The sequence below is a fragment of the Scomber japonicus genome, chromosome 11, assembly GCF_027409825.1.
Source record: "Scomber japonicus isolate fScoJap1 chromosome 11, fScoJap1.pri, whole genome shotgun sequence".
In the NCBI taxonomy this organism is placed as follows: Eukaryota; Metazoa; Chordata; class Actinopteri; order Scombriformes; family Scombridae; genus Scomber; species Scomber japonicus.
The window spans coordinates 12,247,997-12,270,179 of record NC_070588.1 but is presented as its reverse complement, the minus strand read 5'-3'; the positions used below and the strand labels follow the sequence as shown (position 1 = coordinate 12,270,179).

General features: G+C 39.1%; 1 protein-coding gene across 1 annotated transcript in view; it reads right to left on the bottom strand.

Annotated features, from left to right (window-relative positions):
• Positions 1–20,014, bottom strand: part of LOC128367610 (alsin-like) — a 30,113-nt gene extending 10,099 nt beyond the window's left edge. Inside the window, exons 1-24 of the mRNA XM_053328225.1 lie at positions 19,880–20,014; positions 18,555–18,716; positions 18,073–18,233; positions 17,664–17,888; positions 16,796–16,986; positions 16,657–16,689; positions 16,361–16,561; positions 15,884–16,008; positions 15,568–15,767; positions 15,191–15,278; positions 14,410–14,594; positions 11,795–11,963; positions 11,344–11,440; positions 11,130–11,207; positions 10,727–10,924; positions 9,963–10,134; positions 8,272–8,467; positions 7,231–7,296; positions 6,746–6,905; positions 6,055–6,186; positions 4,811–4,939; positions 2,192–2,262; positions 1,297–1,363; positions 324–502 (exon numbers count right to left, since the gene is read on the bottom strand). Coding sequence (XP_053184200.1) covers positions 324–502; positions 1,297–1,363; positions 2,192–2,262; positions 4,811–4,939; positions 6,055–6,186; positions 6,746–6,905; positions 7,231–7,296; positions 8,272–8,467; positions 9,963–10,134; positions 10,727–10,924; positions 11,130–11,207; positions 11,344–11,440; positions 11,795–11,963; positions 14,410–14,594; positions 15,191–15,278; positions 15,568–15,767; positions 15,884–16,008; positions 16,361–16,561; positions 16,657–16,689; positions 16,796–16,986; positions 17,664–17,888; positions 18,073–18,233; positions 18,555–18,574 — 3,143 coding nt within the window. The 5' untranslated portion in view covers positions 18,575–18,716; positions 19,880–20,014. The remainder of the gene's footprint in view (positions 1–323; positions 503–1,296; positions 1,364–2,191; positions 2,263–4,810; positions 4,940–6,054; positions 6,187–6,745; positions 6,906–7,230; positions 7,297–8,271; positions 8,468–9,962; positions 10,135–10,726; positions 10,925–11,129; positions 11,208–11,343; positions 11,441–11,794; positions 11,964–14,409; positions 14,595–15,190; positions 15,279–15,567; positions 15,768–15,883; positions 16,009–16,360; positions 16,562–16,656; positions 16,690–16,795; positions 16,987–17,663; positions 17,889–18,072; positions 18,234–18,554; positions 18,717–19,879) is intronic.
• Between the last annotated feature and the right edge of the window lie 2,169 nt (positions 20,015–22,183).

The window sequence follows — 22,183 nt, the reverse complement described above, 5'->3', positions numbered from 1 at the left end:
CACTGACTTCACTGCTTCACTGCAGGTACTTTAATTTCTCCTTCATTTACATTCACTCATCATCCCACAAGTCTCCGATACTTTGAACTAAAGACGCTGTCATCATCCTGAAACCATCTTAACACCCCACCGTTAGAGCTGCAATGATTAGCCAATTAATTGGCAATTTTTTTTTTTTTTTTCCAATTAATTGTTTTGAGTCCATTTTAAAGAATAAAGAAAATATTTGACAGATAATAACCGTAAGTTGCAGCCCAACCCACCAGTAGCTTTAACTAATTAATAATTATGTAACAGTAACACACACACACACACTCTCTAACCTGCCATGAACTTGTCCTGCCAACCAGCCCCCCCTGTACCGGGCATCTTTGAATCTTCCTTCTCCTGTGAACCTGTACGAGGCCGTCCGAGACATGGCAGTCTGTCCTGGTGACGACCCCTGACCTCCACCGCCCAGCACTCGATCTATCTCCTGGTTCAGAGAGTGCAGCCACTTGTTCTGCAGAGAGAAGGAGAAAACAAAAAAGAAGTTACTGAGGGAGATATGGCCACATGAGGCAGAAAAGACTGAAATATGAATCAACAGCAGATACTGGAGAGGGAATCTTTGAACCAGTGGAGCAGGAGTTGGTGTAATTACTGAAGCTACACAATGTGTTGATCCCAAAGTTATGTGTTCCTCCTCATCCAGCCTGATTCACAGATTGCACTGCACTATACCAAATTACAAAAATGTAATGGTCACAATTGCTCCCTGAATTTGCACTTCCAAAAGTGCCAGTTTCAAAAAAGAAGTTCAGAAGGATTTTAACTAATGTAAATCAGATGTGAAGAGAACTGATCTCAAAAAAACCTTTGAGAAAAACTGAAGAACTGAGCAATAAAAAAGTTCATATTTAATTTATGTTTTAATTTGAGCTGGGCTGAATACGACATTTGCTTCCTGTTTAGATAGAAAATCTTCAAGGTGGATTAACGGAAAGTCTTCATTAGCGTATTGTAAAGTAGTTTTTTTTTGTAGTAGTTGTTTGATAATTTCAGCTGATGGCCACAAGTTATAAAGTTGTTAGTAATTCAGTACATCATATAAACATATGTCACTCTTTTTCTATTTAGTAATGAACCATAAATATCAAAAACACTTGACTCCTTCACAAATTTCATACTGATTTTGTTTCTAAATTTGCAGCTGCCATTCAGATTCACATTCTCTACTGTACTGCTTTATGTGCATTAAACTCCTTGGATGAAGCGCTGATAAGTGTGTAGTGAGTGTATAAACCATAAATGTACCTTCTCTTGTGGTGTTGAGGCCACCAGGGTGAAACTCTCCTCTGGACATTTTATTTTGATGGCGTAGCTGAAGACACACAACACAATGACAATCATTCACTAAATCTGTATGAAAGTGTCCGAAACAAACAGTACAAAGTGTTTTATAAGATTTTTACAAAATTAGAAGTATTTAGTTGATATGAGGGCACAGACTCCCAGGTCTGTCTCGGGCTTAAATTAGAGCCAAATGAAAGAAATGTTAAGTCTTTATCTATTTGTGGGACATAAAACAATCCCTTCATCACCATATTTGATCTATTTCCAGAGCAGACACAAGTACCAACCAAGCAAGGCTGAATGTTCAACAGTGCTGAAGTGTCTTAAAATACATCTACTGGTCACTAGATGCTTAGTCAAAAAAAAAACACTTAGTCAATTAAAAGTCAATGAAAAGAAGAAGTTTGGATTTCACAAGGAGTAATTTCACTTCTTCTAATGTGAGTTTATGGGAAAAATGACAGATATCTGTACTTTCACTGTCAGCTGTAGCGTTTGCTGCTTGTTAATTGAGCTCATCCTTATTGCCCAAATAGGGATTTTCTGACAAGACAATTTCCATCACTAGGATTCAAAAACACCTTTAAAGGCCCACGGGCAACACAAGAGACACTGTGTCCATGTTTTTGTATAGTTATGTGTTAGTAGTAAGTCAGTAAACCAGGCTGAAGCAATAACATTATATTGCTGTATGTGTGAGGGTGACTGAGATGTGTCATCATTATTCATCATCATAAACAGGTCACTGATTATAAGTTAATATCAACAACTTTTTATTTACAACCTGTGTTCGTTACTTTTGACAATTATAGTTTGTCTTTTCAAAAACAAGTGAGTCCATCAAACACAAACTCACAGTCCGCTGCCGTTTTCCGTGATGGGTTTTGCCCACAGACAGGTCAGAGGATAGATGTGATGAGTGGAGAACTGAAGAGACACAGAGCAGCAGAGATTAATGTATTTCTTCACGTAATTTCTGCATAAATGGGATGTTGATACTTTTCATATCAGTCATAACTTCAGAGATGACCACATCCATGTGAAGTAATGTGAACTCCACAGAGAACCACCAGTGTAGTTTCAGTTTTAGTATGTGTCAATGAAACGAAAGAATGTTGAATGAAATGTCACTGTGCACAACTTCCTGTTTCTATTACAAAATCACATATTCATCAGTTACTTTTCTCCAGAGTTTTGACCCTGTTGTTTATTTAACTGTACCAATCAGTATTGCCTTATTATTGCCTTATTATTGTACAAAGCATACATCAAACTCTAAAATGAATATCTATTGTATGTTCCAGGCAGCAATTACTTTACTGTCCTTTCAGTATCAGTTTATGAGAATCAACTTGTAGACTGTTGCTTGAGGTATCAGATTTCAAGTTTATTGTATTAATAATTGCACTTCAAAAAGCAGATTTTAGATTTCAGATTTTTAGACTTTGGTGCTTTAGAAAGGCACGCACATTGTATGAACATATGTATGTAGTTAATCTGTCACAGTGACACGTTTACTTTTCATCCCAGTGTTTTTTTCCAAGTTACATTTTCGTGCAGTGCTACTGCTGCATGTAAAAAGATTCCCACAGCCAACATCTGTGTTTGATTGAGAAGCAACACTTGAAATGTGAGCAACTGTCACTTTCATGTCATCATTTTTATTAAATCCAAGTTTTCTTCATATTTTGTCTTTAAAGTTTAATTTTTCAGAGCTTTCTCGAATGCACCACAAAGCGTTTTGAAAATATTCCCTTCTAGCAACTTCTACATGCTGATAGTGAAAACTGATATATTTAACTAAATAATAAGCTGTTGTGTAATGTATTAGCTATCTCATGTAAGGTTGAACTCTCTGCAAGTTCATTTTCACTAAATATTAAAATTAATGGAAAAACAAATGCTGCCTGGCAGGTAGAAAGAGAATCTAAAAAGTGACTTCAAAGAAGTCATAATGGTAAATTGCTATATATGTGATTTATAGTTAAAGGCCAAAAAAACAAAGTCTCTAATATGCTCCTTTCAGATTAGTGTAATTTGTGTGGTTTAATTCTGAAATGTTTAACAAGTAATGTTTGTAACCTGCAGTGTCAACAGTGTTTTTTTAAGGTCTAATTAACAACACAGGACATGAACCCAAAACCAGAGAGAGTGAAAGGAGAAGGACAGGTTTAAAACACCACCGCACACCAACAAGAGACACACAGAAACTATGAGACCTTAGCTAGGGTTCAGCAGCAAATTCCCTAAAAACAAACACAAAGTGGAGAGGGAGAGACACACAGGACAAGGCAACAGTAAATATTTTATCCTCGAAGAATGAGGATTTTTCGTCATCTGAGTGAATCAGTGACATTTACTTTTTCAGAGCTGGTGATACTGTCAACTCTCCTGGTGCAGATGCGTTTGACAGCCACTATGCAGCGGTGAATTGCATGTTTTTACAGACTTTGTGCTACTGCAACTATGACCCTCTTATTGTTGCACTTACACACACTTACACACACACACACACACACACACACACACACACACACACACACACACACACACACACACACACACACACACACACACACACACACACACACACACACACACACACACACACACACACACACACACACACACACACACACACAGCAGCCTGTTTGGCAGTGGCTGAAGCTCAGTGTGGGCAGAATCTGTTATCAGGACAACATGCATAAAATAAATATTACCACAGGACACCTGTAATATTAATGGGCTGCAGTTTTATTCAATCAGGCTGCACAATACACAGCTTTCTTTATAGCTTTAGCAAAACCTATTGCCACAATGTACATATTAAACAATGCAAATATTGCAATTCTGAATATTCATTAACTTTGACTAACTTTATTGATATACATCTTTGTGTTAACAGCCTGTTGAGCATTACATAAAGTCCTGTTTGAATATTCATTTTATTTGCTTACGGATCCCATGTGAACCTGTCAAAAGTGTCAGCACTGAGCAAATGCCAGCCCACCCATGCTGCCGCAGCACAAAGCTTACTTAGGGTGTGTTTAACTGGTTGGTTGAAGGTGAAGGGGGGTTAACTGGTGTCACATATACTTACAAGGCTCTGAGAGGGAATGGCACCCTGAGTGAATGAAAGACACACATATAAACTTCATCTGCAAAACATGTTAGCGGACCATGAAGAAGACAGAGACGAACACACAACGTTGTCTAATCTGAATGACATTGGGGGGATCTTCTTTATTGTCTCCTACAGCAACATCATCACTGTCAGCATGAAGTTCAAAAGTCACTGAATATACATATTCTTTGTGGAACCGGAAGAAGCCCACATTATTAAAAGAAGTTTATTTAAGTATCGGCATGAGTCACCCCAGACTTATGGTGTACCACCTGCAACTATCCGTTAAAAACTACCATCATTTAGTTAATTTTGTACTGATTCTGTGTGTGTGTGTGTTGGTGTGTGTACCTGTGTGTGCACCAATGCGTCGTTGAACAGTATGAACCAGTGATTGGAAAATCGGCCAGCATTCTGCAGAGTCAGCGACCTGTTGTTGCTTTCACATACCACGCGACGCTTTGGGAGACGCAGAACCTCCTGACAGACACACACAGACACACACGTTAAGAAGCTGAATAGATTCAGCAGACACAAGTAATGCATGTTCTTATTACTACCTTAACACTTTTATACCTCTTTCAGATGCATGTGTGGTCTGGTTTATTGAGTATGTGTCCGACCTGCCTTTGACCCATTCATGAGATGTTCTGGTTCTTAATGTTAGCTAAGACTCAGGTCTACACTGTAAATCACACACTTACCAATAAACTGAAAATTACATAGAATAATTACCAGATCGTTAAGTTTTAGTTTAGTCTCTATTTCTTATCTTTTGTTTCTTATCTCTCTCTCTTGTCAGCCAGCTGGTTAAATGACATTTAAACATCACTTCTTCTGTATCATTGAATTAATATCGACCAATATTGATACCCCACTACCCCCTCCCTGACATGCCACTGTGTTGGTCTGAATGAAGTATTACTGCTCCACTGTAGAAAAAGGTCAATGAAGAAAAATAATGCTTATATTTGCAATTTAAAAGTCAAACTTCTTAGCTTTCATCTAAATATCCCTGCTGTCAGCTCCAGTCCTCCGATCGTGGTGACCCTATACTGATGTTTCACCAAAGGTGAAGATTTTGGGAATACATGGTTTCCATCTGAGTATTGACATACTCAAGACCACTCTGTGGCCTGTGGTCATTTAACTGGCATAGCTAAATGACTACAGAGTGTTAAATGAATAGTTTTTTGCCCACAGTTTTGAATTCTGCGTGGTGAACATGCAGGCCAGACTCTCAAACTTCCTTTAACCTCAGTTATGCAAATGTAATTGTACTGTTGCTATACTGTAGATATGTAACAGAGGATTTGACTGAAAAAGCTTGTTGTTTCTGTTTCTGGCCAGGGCAAACAACTTTTTATAAATAATGTGCGATTAAAAAAAAGCATGGAGAAAGCAGGATTGCCAATATCTCTAATTTGGGAACTACAAGCACAGTAGCTTAAGAGGTTTAAGAGCTCAGAAATGATTTAGAAGAGCCTACTGTCTACTGCGTATTCATCATAATTTGACAATATAAATCTCTAAAAAGATTTACAAATGTACAAATGTGTGCGTGTTAAGATAACTAAACACAGAGTTGTTCTCACAGTAGTTTTTCCAGAGTGGGTCTTCCAGAAGAGGAAGGTGGTTTCAGCCTCCTTCTTCTTCCTCATCAGGGACAAAGACAGAGACTCATACTGATTGCTGCTCTGATGGAGGGACTGATACTCTGTAGTTAACTGGAGGAGAGAAAGACAACATGAAAGAGAGGAGACACACATTTTAAACTAGTACGTATCAGACTACCCGACCACTGCAACAACTCCAAAAATAAGAGAAATATTAATGAGTTCACACTCAGTGATGACAAATTCTGTCTGTATGGAGACCAATGGAGGCAAACCTGGCTGCCTCAAAGAAATTCAGCCCACAAAATTAGGAGGAGATTTAGGAACATTTTCTACTCCACAAAGTAAATATAATGACGACCAAGTTCTTAATTTAAAGGACTCAAGAGAGCATATCTCTGCCAAGGCTGTATAATCCTCTGATTTTGTAATTATAACAGCAGAAAAAGTGATGATATGTTTGTTCAATGACTAATTCTCAATCTAAGAACAGATGTCGCAGTTTTACACTGACGGTAATACTTATAACAGCCAAAATTACTCAATAACGGGAAATACAGAAAGTTGGGAGAAAGTGAAAGAAAGATGGAAAAAGAAAGAAGAATTAAAGAGTGTTTGAGTGAAAAAAGTCAGAAAAGTGTGAAGAGAGAGTTAAGTGTTTCACCCTCACCACATCATAGCACGCTGCCAATTTGAGCAGAACTCGGCCGTACTGGTGAAGCTGCTGCAAAGGCCGGTACAACAACGAAACCAGGTCAACATTTTCGCTGGCAGACTGGTCAGAAACACACAGCTGAGCGAGCTTGGTCTGCTGAGAACCTAAACACTCGCTGTACAGAGACGGAGAGAGAAAGACAGAGACTTTAAACACTCTTGGGACTCAATTATCTTCAGTATTTTCATCTAAATATTTTAGTTCAAGCTGTGTATTTAATTATTTCCTGCTGCAAAGGAAGTTGTTAACGCTGAATCTTTTCCTGCTAACGTTAAATCTTAGTTCAGACTCTCAGATCAGTAGTGTTGTCAGAGCCCTTTGTGGTGGCACTTAAAGAGGACTCATTAATGTCTCAAACTTTTTGGGGAGCAGCGGAAAAATGAGGCAAACAGGACTCCTCAAGTGAGCATGTAAAATTAAGAAATAAAAAAGGAGCTTACAGTGAAAGTTTATGGAGTGACTGAAATCCACCCATCACCTGGAAGTCACCTACTGAAGAACAATACCTGGACAGAGAGAAAGAGAGATTACAGTTAACTACTACGTCTTGGTCCCGTCTATCTCACAGCAATAGTATTCTTCTATCGTTGACATGTTCAAAGTAATCAGTCCTTCACAGTCTAATGTTTTATTTGCGATGAAATCATGGTACCACCTTACTGGTTTGTTTAAGGGCGTTTTCAAACCTGCCTTGTTTAGTCTGCTTGAATTGGACTCTAATTAGTTTCCCTCTTTGATGTAATTTGTCCTACTGCAGTTTTTTTCCGTTAATCATAGACTGTAAATGCACTGTGCTAACCAAGCTAGCAGCTAGTGTTATGGTCAGCTCCACCCTCTCATCCATAATTCCAAGATGGCAACGGTCAAAATGCAAACTCAAGGCTTCAAAACGGGAGTCCACAAACCAACGGGTGATGTCACAGTGGTTACGTCCATTATTTTTACAGTCTATGGTTTGAAACTGCCCTAAAAACCCATGTGACATATTTCTCAAATTGTTCCAAACGACAAAACTTAACATTCAAACAGACACATGCAGTCATATGCAGTATAAGTACATTAGACATGAAAGAATATGAGCTAATATTTAATCAAAGTCGTTTTTGACTGTTGAATCATATGTAGAATAATAATTAGAGCTATAATATTTGCTTTTGAACTGCTTTGTGTTGTATGAGAGAATGAGCAGCTATTTAACCTGCATAAATAAAGTGAGAAGAGTCACAAAGTTAAAAAGGAAAACTAAAGAGACACTGGGAATAAAACAAACTATAATAATTGAAAACTGTATCAGCAAGGAATCTAAAAACAAAAGAAAACTGCAATTAAACATAAATATAAGGATGTGGACTGAACTTATTTGAGAATATACAGTAGCATCAAAAGTTTGGACACACTTTCCCATTCACCTTACTGAGAAAGTGTGTTCAAACTGTTGATAACTTTTTCATAGTGTACAGTACAGATTATACCTTACTTACTCTTTATAAATGTCCAGGAAGTGATCTGTGTGCGTCAGCAGGTAAAGGGAAGTGATGTCACGGCCCTGCACATCATTCAGGAAGTAGCTGAGTGACGTGGAGTGTCGACCAATCAGGACACTCAGACGAACAAGACTCTCACAGAGAGAGAAGAAGAGCTGGGTGCATGGCTCACCTAATGACGGACACACACTCTCTGTGGGGTAGAGTGTAAACACACACACACATACATCTTATAATGTGTTCAAATCTTGCATGTATTATATCTGACAGTTTTGGACAGTGTTTCTTCATGATGATTAAATATTTTGAGAACAAAATTCCTTCTATAATTACATTAATTTGTTGTTTTATGTGCACTGTTTGTATCATTTTCCAGAGTTTCATAGGTTTTCATTTATATTTAAGAAGAACAAGGCAGAAAGAGGGCTGTCACAATAACTGCATTGTTGCAATAGACAAGCCAGCTGCAGTAGATGGTAAGCAACCAACACAACCTTGTTATGTCCCTCCTTTTTTGGGGCTGGGTCCTTTGTGTTTTACACATGCATTGAATGTTCTGCGGCTCCCACGGTCTGGTATGGGGGCTCCTGAGGATCCCGCTGCACGCAACACCTCAGTCAGTGCTGATTGTCAGTAGTTATACGTCTGTATGAATATTTTGTCTTATGTGTTTAAACTCTCCCAGGTCACAGCGTGGCCAAGCAGGTGGTCATTTATTATGTGAGGTAAAGTAGGTAGTTTAAGGGACTCGGCTGTAGGCCAACATTGTTTTCGCTGCCATAACACATTTTAAAGTGTTTTCTCTCTTTATCAGATGTTGCTGCTTCATTCAGCCAACACATCATCAAACTAACATACCTTGATTTTCACAAAATAAATAAATAAATTAAAGGCATATGAGCCACCCTGAATCACCACAGGGGATATTCCATGATCACAACAGCCCCAGGTAAAATACATCCAGTACATACTATTTATAAACTATTTATTATTGTGAACTGCTGTCTGATTTACTCTTCCCAATAGTTAACACTCAAAGGGTAAACAAGAACAGAATATTGGAATTTCAAAAAGTTTTATTATTATCCTATGATAGTAAAATAACTTCCTGGAGTTGTATAATGGTATAAACCTGCTGGTGTCTGCTAAGCCTTGAAGGGAACATATCATGCTTTTAGTGATTTTTTGTTATTTTTTTACTTTTTTTTTTTTTTTTGTTTATGTTAAACACATGTAAAACTTCCAAAACGTGCTGCCTGCAAGTCAAAAGCTGCTGTGAATGCTTCCTTTGTAATGTTTCCTCTACTTCCTCATTATGGTGACATCAGATTGTAGCAACAACCTTTGTTGCTAAGTTCATTTAATAAGGAGATTTTTGAACTGTCATGTAAAGATATTCCATGAGCCTCAGAATAAAACATAAACCTGCAAATCTGCATGAAACATCCCCCTTTAATACGTCCCCTTTCATCTGTAAATCCAAACGGACATCCTGGATTGTAATTCCATTGTCTCACCTGTGACCTAAACAACACACAGCCCTTTGTAATGTTTTATCACAGGCCTGGTTTTCAGTCTGAACACCTACCTAACACTTTAAATATGTATCTTAGTGACATTTTTCTCAACTGACATCACAGTAATTAGTGGAAATCATCAAAGAAGGAGCAACTCAGTCGCTGTCTCACCTCTGTTACACAGCGGGGTGAGAAGCAATTTCCTGACGCTGCTCAACCAGCAGTAAAACTCTCTCTCTCTGGAAGCCAGCTCATGGATGGCAGAGATGAAACCCATGACGTTGTGGTCTGCCAGCACGGCACAGCTCTGACCGCCGCTGCACACACTGCTAATATAACCCATCTACACACACACACACACACACACAAGTCATTCATACAGTGACAGCATGGAAATGTTTTAGTTAAGATAACGATGATAAATGCTTAAATGTTTCTTTGTTTATTTTTTGATGGTCTATTTATTAATGAAACTGTACTGGATGTGTTTTGGCTTTGTTTTCTTTGATCCACGCCACTCAGCAGCTAATTTTTACATTATACACCCACAAATAGACATTGTTCTTGTACTTTTTTAGGATTTCATCATAGCCAACATTTCAGAACTTGGATTCAAAACATTTTTCTGCTGTGCACTTCTGACTGCTGTGACTTCTTTTCTTCATCCATAATGTTACACAATTCCAGTTATTTGTTGTTATATATATTCTCTCTGTCTCTCCCTCTCTCCCTCTCTAAACGTTTTTTAATTAACTTTCTCTGACTTTCCATCTTTGATCTTTTTTTTTTTTCCATTACTCTGAAAATTTAAACGTATCTGTGTCTGTTGTAATGACAGATTCCTCCAGCACCAGATGTAACACCCCTTAAAAAGCACATTTTTGCTGTCAGCCTTGTTGAAAGATAACAAACAGTCATGCTTTGGACCCACAAACCTCCATGCAGAAAGGCAGCAGCGCTGGTCTGACTGTGTAACTCTCCGCCCTGCTGGGTGACCTCTGATTCGACTTTGAGTTTGTCTCTTGCTGCTGGCCGCAGTACAACAGTACAGGCTGGACACAGTCTCCGTCAGCCAAGAGGAGGGAGTGACTCTGACCGGCTGACACGTCCCACGCCCGAAGACTGTCAGACAGCTGCAGTGGTCATCCAGAGACAAAACAAGAGTACTATTAGGACATTTACCAACTTTCTGCTGCTGCTAATTAATGAACTAAAGCCAGTAAATAATAAATAAAGAAATAAGGGTGTGATAGAATTAATTCATTTATGACTGAACACGTGAAACAAATGTAGTGAATGTGAATGACTGAATGAAAAGAAGAATAAACATTTCTGTACCTTAGTCTGTTGTGGGACAGTGACCGGACTGTTGACATGACCGAGCTGTCCAGACATGTTGCTGCCCCACGAGTACACCTATAACACACGAGAGCAGTTAGTGTGTATGTGTGCGTGTGTCTAAGCATGTTTATGCTTGCAAGGACCAACTTGAATTTTGAAGACATTTTAAGCTCTCAATATGTGTGTGTGTGTGTGTGTGTGCGTGTCTTACCTGGCATTGAGCGGTGAGAGCCAATGAATGGTGTGACCCTGCGGCAATTTTTATCACTTCCTCGCCTGTCAGAGAATTAATACACAGAGGCTGGAGTCTGGACACACACATACGCACAGATAATACACACACACACACACACACACACACACACACACACACACACACACACACACACACACACACACACACACACACACACACACATTCTGATTAATACAAAAAGTATATGATAAAATGGTCACAAGACAATTTTCAGAGGTTTTCTGGATTGGTAATTTAAATGTCACATATGCAATATTTAATTGGGATTTTCATTATTTGATGTAAAATAGAATCCAAAATCTATTTATCATCACTACTTATTTTCTGTCTGAATATAAAATAATATGGAAATACAAATGGGATAATATATGTGTCTGTATGTATATGTGTGTGTGTCTAAACAGACCGGGCAAGTTGATCTCCGTGGCCCAGTTGCCCCTCAGACCCGCGTCCCCAGCTCCACACTTCTGTCTCCAGAGACGGCATCATGTCTCCCACCTCCTCTGAGGCTGCAGACTGACTCCGACCAGCAGTGGGTGTCCTGCAGGCACAAGGGCGCCGTCGTCGTGGAGACCCTGAAAGAAAAATACATTATCTAACGGAAAAATCCTGGTTGCAGTGTTGTTTCAAACAACTGAACCATCACCTACTGGTTAAATTTGAGCATCTGTCAAGACTGGAAATGCACTTCATGTGTTAGGAGGAAAAACAGCCTCAATAAACAGAGAAAAGAGATGAAGTGTCTCATGCTGCAGCATGATGAAGGAAACAGCAGACATGCTTATATAACCAACACACACCCTAACGACTTCTGTAAGCTCCTTAAAAGAGGCCTCCGTTATCTGCAACAGACAACACTATTCATTCCCATAAAGGCAATCGTATGGAGTAGCTCGCCACCAAGATGAACAGATACACACAGTTGATAAGAAAGAAAGAAAAGATACTATTAATGATAAAGCTCAAACAGTGAGCAGGGTGAAGCTCTAAAAGGTGATGTAAGCATGTACAGAGCAAGAAATGACAGCATCAACAACATCAGAGGAATGCAGGAAGACATTAAAAAACAAACAAACACTGAAGCTTAATGTAATGAACATTAAAAAATAACAGCATTAGATGAGTTTTGTAAAATTCTCACTACCTAGAACTACTTAAACTGAAATAAAAGTCTGTATGCTGAGTGGTTTTATGTCGACTGAAGTGACGCTTTCGTTGCGATAATTCTGAAAGTTGTGGCAGACCAGAGAAGGAGAAGTCAGTCTGCTGCGTCTGCTATAATCACTGATTTCCCTGAAGGTTAAAACGTGTCTGTCTGCAGTTTTGTGCCACTATAACTACTTCTCCCGTGGATGTAAAAAGAGTAAATGGTTAGTTGAGTCATGAGAATATTTGTGTCATGGCTTCTGCAATACAAGTAATATCTGTATATGTTGTTTTCATTGTCTCCTGATTGAAGTTAATTGTCACCTTATCTCAAAAAGGCTAATATTGAATCTCAAGACATCAAATATAGTTTCATCATGTGAGCATGTGCGTTCAACTGATTTGGGACGATAACATCAGGTCACGGAGAACCCATTACAGTTCCTTGCGTCAAAGTGAAAGGCAAACAAACAGAAATTGCATTGTGTGTTCTGTTGCAGATAACATTAAAATGAGTCACCCTGCTGCATTTCAGTGGAGTGACTCCTCTGATGTTGCTAATTTGACTGGTGCCAGACTTTGGGCCTCATCAGGAGCCACTTGTGCAAACAGATTTGTCCTAATTATCATCATCATGGATTTTCAATTTGCTGAGAGGTTTTTTAGATTTTATGATATTTATTGGAATTTCATCACAGCAACTTCTGCATTTCAGTATCTGTTGGAAAATTCTCTCAGTCAGACAAAAGCCTCAGTGACAGCAGGTCTCTGTCAGTATCATCTTTTGCACCTGACATACTGTATAACAATCACCTTCTGCAGGTTATATAATACTTTAACGACGGTCACATCCTCCTTTACTGCCTCTCAAATTAATCATGGATGTTTTTCCATGTGGTATATTCCCTCTTTATTTCTGTCACAGTTTGGCACTGTTCTGATGACACATTTTTAACTACTCTATTATTCATATTTTCTAATCGTTTTGGGAACTCTAATGCCTCTACTGGCACTGCTAAATTTGTTATGTTTTTTTCTGCTGATTTCTAACAGCATGACATAAAACTCTGCAGTATGAAATTCTTCTTTTTACTCCTTGGTAACACATTTGTGAGCGAGACACAGAAACGGAGCAGGACAGGTCATCTCATATGGTGGCATGGATTATGCTAATGATCAAAATCCCATGAACACGCACCTACTCATGAACACGTGGCATTTATCAGGCTGAAACAAACAGTTAACATCAGGTTTGTCCAGTTAGGAGAGTTTGATGAATCTGACTTGGAACAATCGATAATAATAATAATAATACAGTAATGTTCTGGCATGAGGCCTAATGTGTGAGAGGTGCAGATTATCTAGATTATAAAGTATGTTACACCTCTCATGTACTTATTTCATATTTTAAAGCAAAGATGCATCATGCCTTAGTAACCTTGACTCAATCTGCTTTCCTACATCAATATCTTATATTAACACTGATGTAGAAGAGAAGAACCACTGATGAAATCATAACATCATTGGTTAACCTATTAAATAATCAAAACTACTCCCAACTATCTACACCTGAGCAAAATAGTGCAAACAACAGAATGGCCAAACGTCACTGAAAAGCCCCTTTAAATGAGGTATTCAGATCCTGAGAGACATAATGGAGAACATATCTGCTGTACTTACTTACTTATTTTGATTAAACAGTATATTAGAATTAGAACTTCAACCAAAGTAATCTAAAAAGGGAAACTAAGGTAATCATTGTATTTACATCTACAAATTAGGGCTGCAGTGTTTAATTTTGGAACTGAAAGGTCTAAAATGAGGACATTTTATAAAACAGATTTTTCACACTTCCTATTATTATTATTTTCCTACCATGGGTGGGTGTTCCAGGCAGGGAGCGTCTCCTGTTTGCCCCTGTTTGCCCCCTCTGGCTAATATCTGTGAGACTGGAGCTCTTCTGGCCCTGAAGCGCCTGCCTCTCCTTCTCCAGACAAAGCCGAACCTCTTCCGAACACACAGGGAAGGAGGTGGAGTACACCCCGCCCACTCCACTGGTACTGTAGAGGAGAAGGTCAAGAATCAGGTGGTACTGTAAATACAGCGTAGGTGAGAGTCAATTTGGCATGTGGATATTGCGCTAAAATTGACTTTCAGGGTGTGTTCCTATTTGACGATTGAACATAGATGAAGTTGATGAAGAGTCTTTTCTTTTAATGTTTCCTCCAGTGTATTGCAAGCCTGGTGACCTGCTGGGCCTAAGCATCTGGAAATTGAAATGTATTTTTCTTAACTAAAATGTGTTATAGAAGTAGTAGTATAGCTTTAAGGAATAGCTCAGTGTGTAGCGAGTGTGCGGTCAAGAGATAGAGAGAGAATGTGTGGCTGCAGCATACACAGATAAAGGGGTGAGCCAGAGGACGGAGGGAGGACAGATGTCTTACTCTGCTACTCTGTGCTGCTGCAGACAGTCATGGAGCAGACACTTTTAGCTTATAATTAAGAATCTGTCATCTACCTAAGTATTGATAACATGCTTAGTATTTTACAAATTGGAGTTAGCCCCCATGCAGGATCTGACAACTTTTATCACAACAACATGACAACTTTCTTAACCAAATAAAAGTGCTTTATTGTCGATAAAACTTGGTCTTACTTGTTAGTTTGACTCCTCATTGGCGAGTCTTCTTTGTAACTGGAGGTGAAAAGATCCGTGGAAGTAGTTGAAGAGACATAGCTGTCATCTGGACAGAAAGATAGATGGAGAGAAGAGAAGAGAAGAAAAGAAAAAATTAATTAAATACTGAATCTGCAAGGAACGGAATAACAAGCAAACAGCTGAGGTGAATAAATGATTGAACTACTATTAACAAATAGCATGGACAACAAGGAGAACAGATTTCATAGATTTTAGAGCAAAAAAAACGAAAGAACACTCAGATTAAGAGGTGAAAGATATATAAATGTAAAACAACAAACACGTAAAGGAACAAACATCAGAGCAGAGGAAAAGAGAACGAATACATCACTAACCTGAAGTCTGACTGCTCAGTGAGTCGGTATCTCCAAGCCCACTGGCTTGTCGTGTCTCTAATGAGTGACCAGAGAGCTTCTGGAGGAGATTCTGAAGTTCCACCTGATCAGGAAAGGTTGAGCTTTTAGTGGCAGCCAAGCCATCGGTCTCAGCCGTCAGAGGGTCAGCGTCAAGCTTGGTGCCAGTTGAAAGATTTTTCCTGTTTTGCAATGGAGGAAAGGAACAGAGATAAAGAAAATAAGAGAAAGACATGAAATGTGAAAATGTTTAAAATAAGAAATAAAACGGAGAACCATAATGTTTATAATACTGTACTGTTTAGTGTTGGATTTGTCGTCTTCAAAATATGGACATAAACTGGCTCCAGAGCCAGGGCTGCTGCCAGCTGACCTTCCCCTAGATTGGAGCCTTTTTCTGGGGCTTCTTTTTCTGCGAGAGGTCTGGGAATGGAAATCAAAGCGGGGAATTAACCAATGTTGGAAACACTCAGTATTGTTTTAATGAGCACCGACACATGCAGAAAGGAACTGTATAATATAGTTCTACAGCTCATGAAACAAATCTCAAAGACCCCATGGCACCAAATCATAACTACGACTTTTCTTTTTTTCTTTTTTTTTTTTTAACGTCTCGATTCTGTAATTTCACATCTGGAAATTACAGAATCTAAGATGTTGAATTAAGACATGATGTAAAGTGACTATTTAATATTGGTAATTGTGTCCATTTCTTGAGTGCAGTGTTCATCAGTGATCAGATTTCTCCAGTTCCTTCATCTCACTGTATATTTACCTCTGCTGTCATGACTTCACTTAGCTCCACCCCCAGTGGACAGTAGTGAGCATCATCAACTGCAAGGGGCTCCTCTCTCTCCGTCAGTGAGTAGCGAGGTGACTGACCCCGCTCCTTCTTCTCAGGGGGTTTCTGGGTAGTGTAGTTCTGTTGAGGTAAACTGCGAACAAGAGCCAAGCTGTGGTAGGCACCACAAGCCACCTGTGGAAAATAAATAGAGACAGTAATAATGGAAATAGAACATTTTATTTCTGCATTTCTAATGTAGCGATGAAGATATCAGGAAGAGAAACTACCTGGATCACATGTCTGCCTGCCAAATGCTCCACCTGGACCAGAGATGGAAAATGATGAGAAAATATAGCACATGTAGAAAGTTTAAAAAATCTAAAATCATACTGTTTTATCTATTCATTTAGTGTTACACAAACTTACCTTCTGTGGTCTCCATACAGGGAAAGTGTTTGTGACCAGGCCGAGCTGGCAGCCACTGCCCCAGGCCCACAGCTCATTCTGGGCTGACAAGGCCAGACTGTGCTCCCGTCCACAGGCCAGATCCACAACCCGGACCATCGCTGGAGGAACGACCTCATTGTCCACCACAGTGACAGGACACGGTTCTGAAACTAACACAAAGCCATGAATCAAACACATACACATAAAAAGGTCTAAAGGCTGATTGAGGGGGTGTTACAATGAAAGCAGTCATGATGCTTTTTATAATCTGATTGGGACTAGTTCCACATCTTCTGTTACCACAGCTGCACCCGATACAATCTTATTTCAATTGTCATGAAGTTAAGAGTATGCAGTCTTTAATCTGCTCTATGTCGACCTCGCCATCAACAACAAGCTCTACAAGCTCCAAAAACTTGCAGCAATAAACGCCTGAGCTCACCAGTCAAAGCTCTTGTGGTTTCTTGAAAGCTTATGTTGCCCAACATGTATTAACATCTTTTGATGAGATCAGGTACAACAACACACTTTACACAGCTGCAGGGCACCACAACACTTTGACACAGAAGCATTATACAGCTTTAAATGACACAATAACAGACAAACATTTAAGATAAATAAGTGAAAGGAAAAGTAAAATTTAAAGAAGGATCATGTATTTAGAAGAAAATACTTTCTTTTTTTAATGGATTTGGAGAAAGAAAGAAGGACAGAAGTGAGAAAAGACTGACAGATAGAAATAAGTGAGACAGTAAAGGAGAAAGGAGGAAAAAAGGAGCTGTGGAGGGAAGATGACTCAAGGTAATAAAGGAATAAAGTGGGAAATAAAAGAAAGGTGCTGCCTAACCTGTGATGTTTGAGGTTGTGCCCCTCTCAGTCAGCCCGCACTGTCCGGCAGTGTTCTCCCCCCACATGTAGACATTGCCCTGCTCGCTCAGCGCTCCGCAGTGGAAACCACCAGCAGCCACACGGACCACCATTCTCTCCAGTAGGGACCTCTCAAGCACCGGAGCAGAAACTGGAACGCTCAGACCTCTCCACAACAGCTCACCAAAAGAAAACACTTGACCACCTGGAAGACGGCAATGACTGAGTGGAAATGGCTCATTTTGATATTGTAATATCTTTGATACTATGTTCTTGTGATGTTGTTCTTGGAAATAAATTGTTTATCTGGGGAAGAGAACTCTGAAATCCAAATACCATGAATACCTAGATAAGGGGAATTTCATTTTCTCTCCCTCGCTCTCTCTCACCTTGTGCCAGCAGGAGTCCATGATGTTCTCCGAGGGCGATCTGCAAGACGCACCTAGACAGCAGCACTCTCTCTGGGCAAAGCTGCTCTTTGGGGCCCCCCGACATCCAGATGTGGAGCAGTCCTCGCTCTGGAGGTGTGGGGGCCCGCTCATCAGCAGGGCTGCAATAAGGCACACAAATTGTATTATTAACACTGAATAAGGCCTCAAATTTAGACATTTTATGCCAGTTGACTAAACGATTTATTTACTCATCTTGCAGCTTTACTTAACTAATACTATAATTATAACTTAACTAATACTAACTAATTATATACTGAGAGACCTCAGACATCAATCTAATCTCACATCTTGTGCAGACGACAGATAAAGAAAAATTACATGGCATCCTGCTTTCGTATTCAACATGTTTCCAGTGAAAACAGGTCAGTGGGGAGATGAAAATCAGGACAGGGATAGCACAAAACTGTGTGTATGTTTACCTTTCCTCTCTATTCTCCATCACTTCAGATTATCCGTTCCACAGGTCAGTGAGGGCATCATCGTTAACATTTTTTCCAAAGCTCTCCACTTCAGTTTACAGGAAACAACTGAATCATCTTTTCTGTTTTGATGCCTCTGTGGTTGTTGTTTTTTCTAATCACCTGTTTGTCAAAATAACAGCAAATATAATGTTTATTACTTGACAAACAGTCTGACATGTACAATAATAACTAGCATTATTCAGCTCACTTAATTATGACATCTTACAAAAAGCAGTGTGTAGTCAGGGTCACATTTCAAATGTCTATGAGTTAACAGCTCCACCAAATACTGATTTCCCCTTTAAACTTCTCACATGGTTTCATTTCAATAAATGTTCAAATGATCCAATATTTCACCAACAAATCAAAGATTAGACAAAAAGTCCAAAGACCTCAGACCTTTGTTTTTTCTTCTTTCCTCTCCCATTAATTATCTCAGGACCCTTCAGATTTATCTGGTGACTCTTTGAAAGAGCCTGACCCCTAGGTTGGGAACCACTCGACTAAACTAGCTAACTGTGTCTAAAGTAGTTGAAACTAGCTCCACCTCCAGCAGCTACAACAGAAACATGCTGCTCTAACACTGATGCTTCACTATTAATAATCTAATGATGTCATGTATAATAATATATCAGTCAGAGGGACCAAACCACTACTTTTACTCCATTTTGCTCCTAATACTTATGTACTTTCACTTAAGTAGGATTTATAGTATCTGAACCACAAGGTGCAGAGTGGTTTCTTTTTATCTTAACTGGATTATTTTGATATCTATGATGGCACCACTGACATGTCACAACAACCACTCAATGCCCAGTAAAACAAAACCTACAGAGTTTTGTGTTACTACATGTTTCTTACGAGCTGTCACTGACACTGAGTGGAAAGCTTGTCCCCGCAGTGCTTTCACCTGTGTCTGTATCTATGGCAACACGCACCCAGTAATCTGTATCTATGGCAACACGCAGCCACAACCACTAATCATTAAAACACATTAAAGCACACACACGCGCACACACACAGAGACACACACACACACACAGCTGATAGATTAGCTAATAATACACTGACAGGCGTGATCTGTTATCGAGTGCGCTTACAGACATTATTATAACTTTACACATTCGTTTTTCCTGCTTCGTTTTTTAGCGTTATTTAGCGTGTTATTGATCATTTAATTAAAGCTTTAAGCCTCGTGTTTGTTTACATATCGCCACAGCTAGCTGAAGTTGGCTAGCTCTCATGCTAGTCCAGCTAAATGCGCTAAACTAAACTAAACTTACCGACAGCCACTTTGACCTTCAACTTTAGCAAGTCGAGAAAGGAGATTTTTGCGATACAGGAAAACCCTTTAACAAGTCCGGGCAGTTGTGTGAAACTGTCACGGCAGCAGTCCTGAGGTATGTGATCTTTTTATATTCAAATCAGTGCAGCACAAGTTCCCTCTGGCAGCGACGGCAGCCGGGCAAGGACAAAAAATGACGGCGGTGCCACACCTGTTGCAGCTGCAGTGTGTTGCCAGAGTAGTGTAGTCTCAGATGATGTGTGGCTGTAAGTAACAAACGTGAACTTTGTTTTATATATTTTTTAACGAGGAAGGACCTTAACATCTATCTTATGATTCTTAGTGTCATGACCACTCCTGTTTTTGCCCTGTTTGGCTTGTCTGCTTGTTTTTTTCTTCCTCTACATTCAGGAAACTACCATTCAGAGTCAAGGACAGCAGGCTGAAGCAGTTCACCTGGGGTGTGGGCTGGGCCACCTATTAAAGGCTGGTCTGCTTAGTCCCTCTTGCTATCTCTCTCTTCCACCAGCAACATCCCTTTTGCTCCCAAATGCTCTATTTTAGTCTAGCTAGCTTTATTTTCTTTCTCTATTTCTATTTTTCTGTACTTTGTTTGGGTTCTCTTTTTTAATTGTATGTTTTAATGTTTCCAATTATTACTGTTAAATGTTTGTTGATGTAAAGCACATTTAGTTGCCCCTGGGTATGAAATGATACAAATAAAGCTGCCTTGCCTTTTTTCTTGTTTCACTTGATTACTTTCTAGCACACAACATTTCCCCCTCATCCATGCACTGCTGATTCTACAGGTTCAACATGTAATTTTCAATTAGTTATGTAAATAAATTACCTTAATACATTACTTCAAACATGTGCATTTTCTCCTCCCTTGTCTGAACTGTGAGCCAGTTTGTGACACTTAGTATACATCAGGAATCTGGGGGAAAAAGAGGATTTTGACACTGAAACATGCAAGGCTCAATAAGGCCCCTGGACACTGAAACTCATGACAACTGTGACAACAATGATAATTATCAACATAAAGAGAATGGGTCACGCCTTGTGTTGTATTTCTGTGGAGCCAAACGAAAATTCATTGGGGGTCCCTTTCTGCTCAAGAGCCCTTGGGCACTTGCCCAGATTTCTCGTCAATCATTTTACTGGGAAAATCTTGCATCCAATAATCTAAGTGCTACAGTTCTTGCACATTGTTTGAACTTTGAGTCAATTCAGCTTATAAACAATGAAGGAATGTGCCCAATGCCCATACAGTTGAAATATGATTTTCATTGCCTTCCTCTTCTGTAAAGTTATTTTTTCTATCTATTTAAGGGAGACTGGGGATGGTTATAACATTTTGACTTTTCTGTCTGTAGATAGGAGCTCTTTCAAAATAGTGCATTCAAAATTTGATGCAAACTAGTGACACGTGTCTGCCATTAAATGGCATAGCTGTTATCTCTACAACTCAAACAGAAAATGTGCAGTGTGCAAAAACAAGGAGTGAAATGTTTCAACTAACCGCATAGTCTGTGTTGTAACATACCTTGGAGTGAAATGTAACATCATCATCATGTAATCATGAAATAAGGATTATAACAAAAACATTTTATTCAGCACTTAAATTACTTTTCAACATAATTGGGATGGATCTGTTTGTGTGTGTGTTACACTTTAATTCAAAAATAATATTAAAACTGAACAAAAAGTGTAAATGTGCATCAGTCTAAACAATTCAATATTAGTGTGTTTGTGTGTGCCAATTACATTCAATATATCCTTTCTCTTTTAACTTCTTTCTCTCTTTACATAATCTGTTCACTGTCACTGCCACTGATCTGATGAACTTTCCTTTCTTTTTGATGCTCTCTTCAATATGTCAGTCTTTCTCTTCTCTTTCTCTTATATGAAATATTTGCTTGGAGTAGGTTGTAACAACTAACCCAGACTCTTGTAGCCATGAACTAACTTATCTTACAGCTAACAACTAAAACTATCATAAAAATTTTGTCTACCACAGGGTGCTGCTTCCTTATATATGGAACAAGAACTAAATTATGCATGTTTAGAGTGAATCAGGTGATTGGTAACTTGTTCCTGATTGGAGAGAGTTACAACTAACCCCGGTTTCCCCTACTCATTATTATTATTATTTTCCAGGATCCACTCTCTCTGTGTTTCCAGGGTCTGACTGTCAGCAGATCTTTCACAGGTTCACTTATATCCTCACCTTCTTTTCTCATTTGTTTTGACTGTATACGAAACAGCATCTGTCAACATTTCTTTACACAATGAGTCCAAT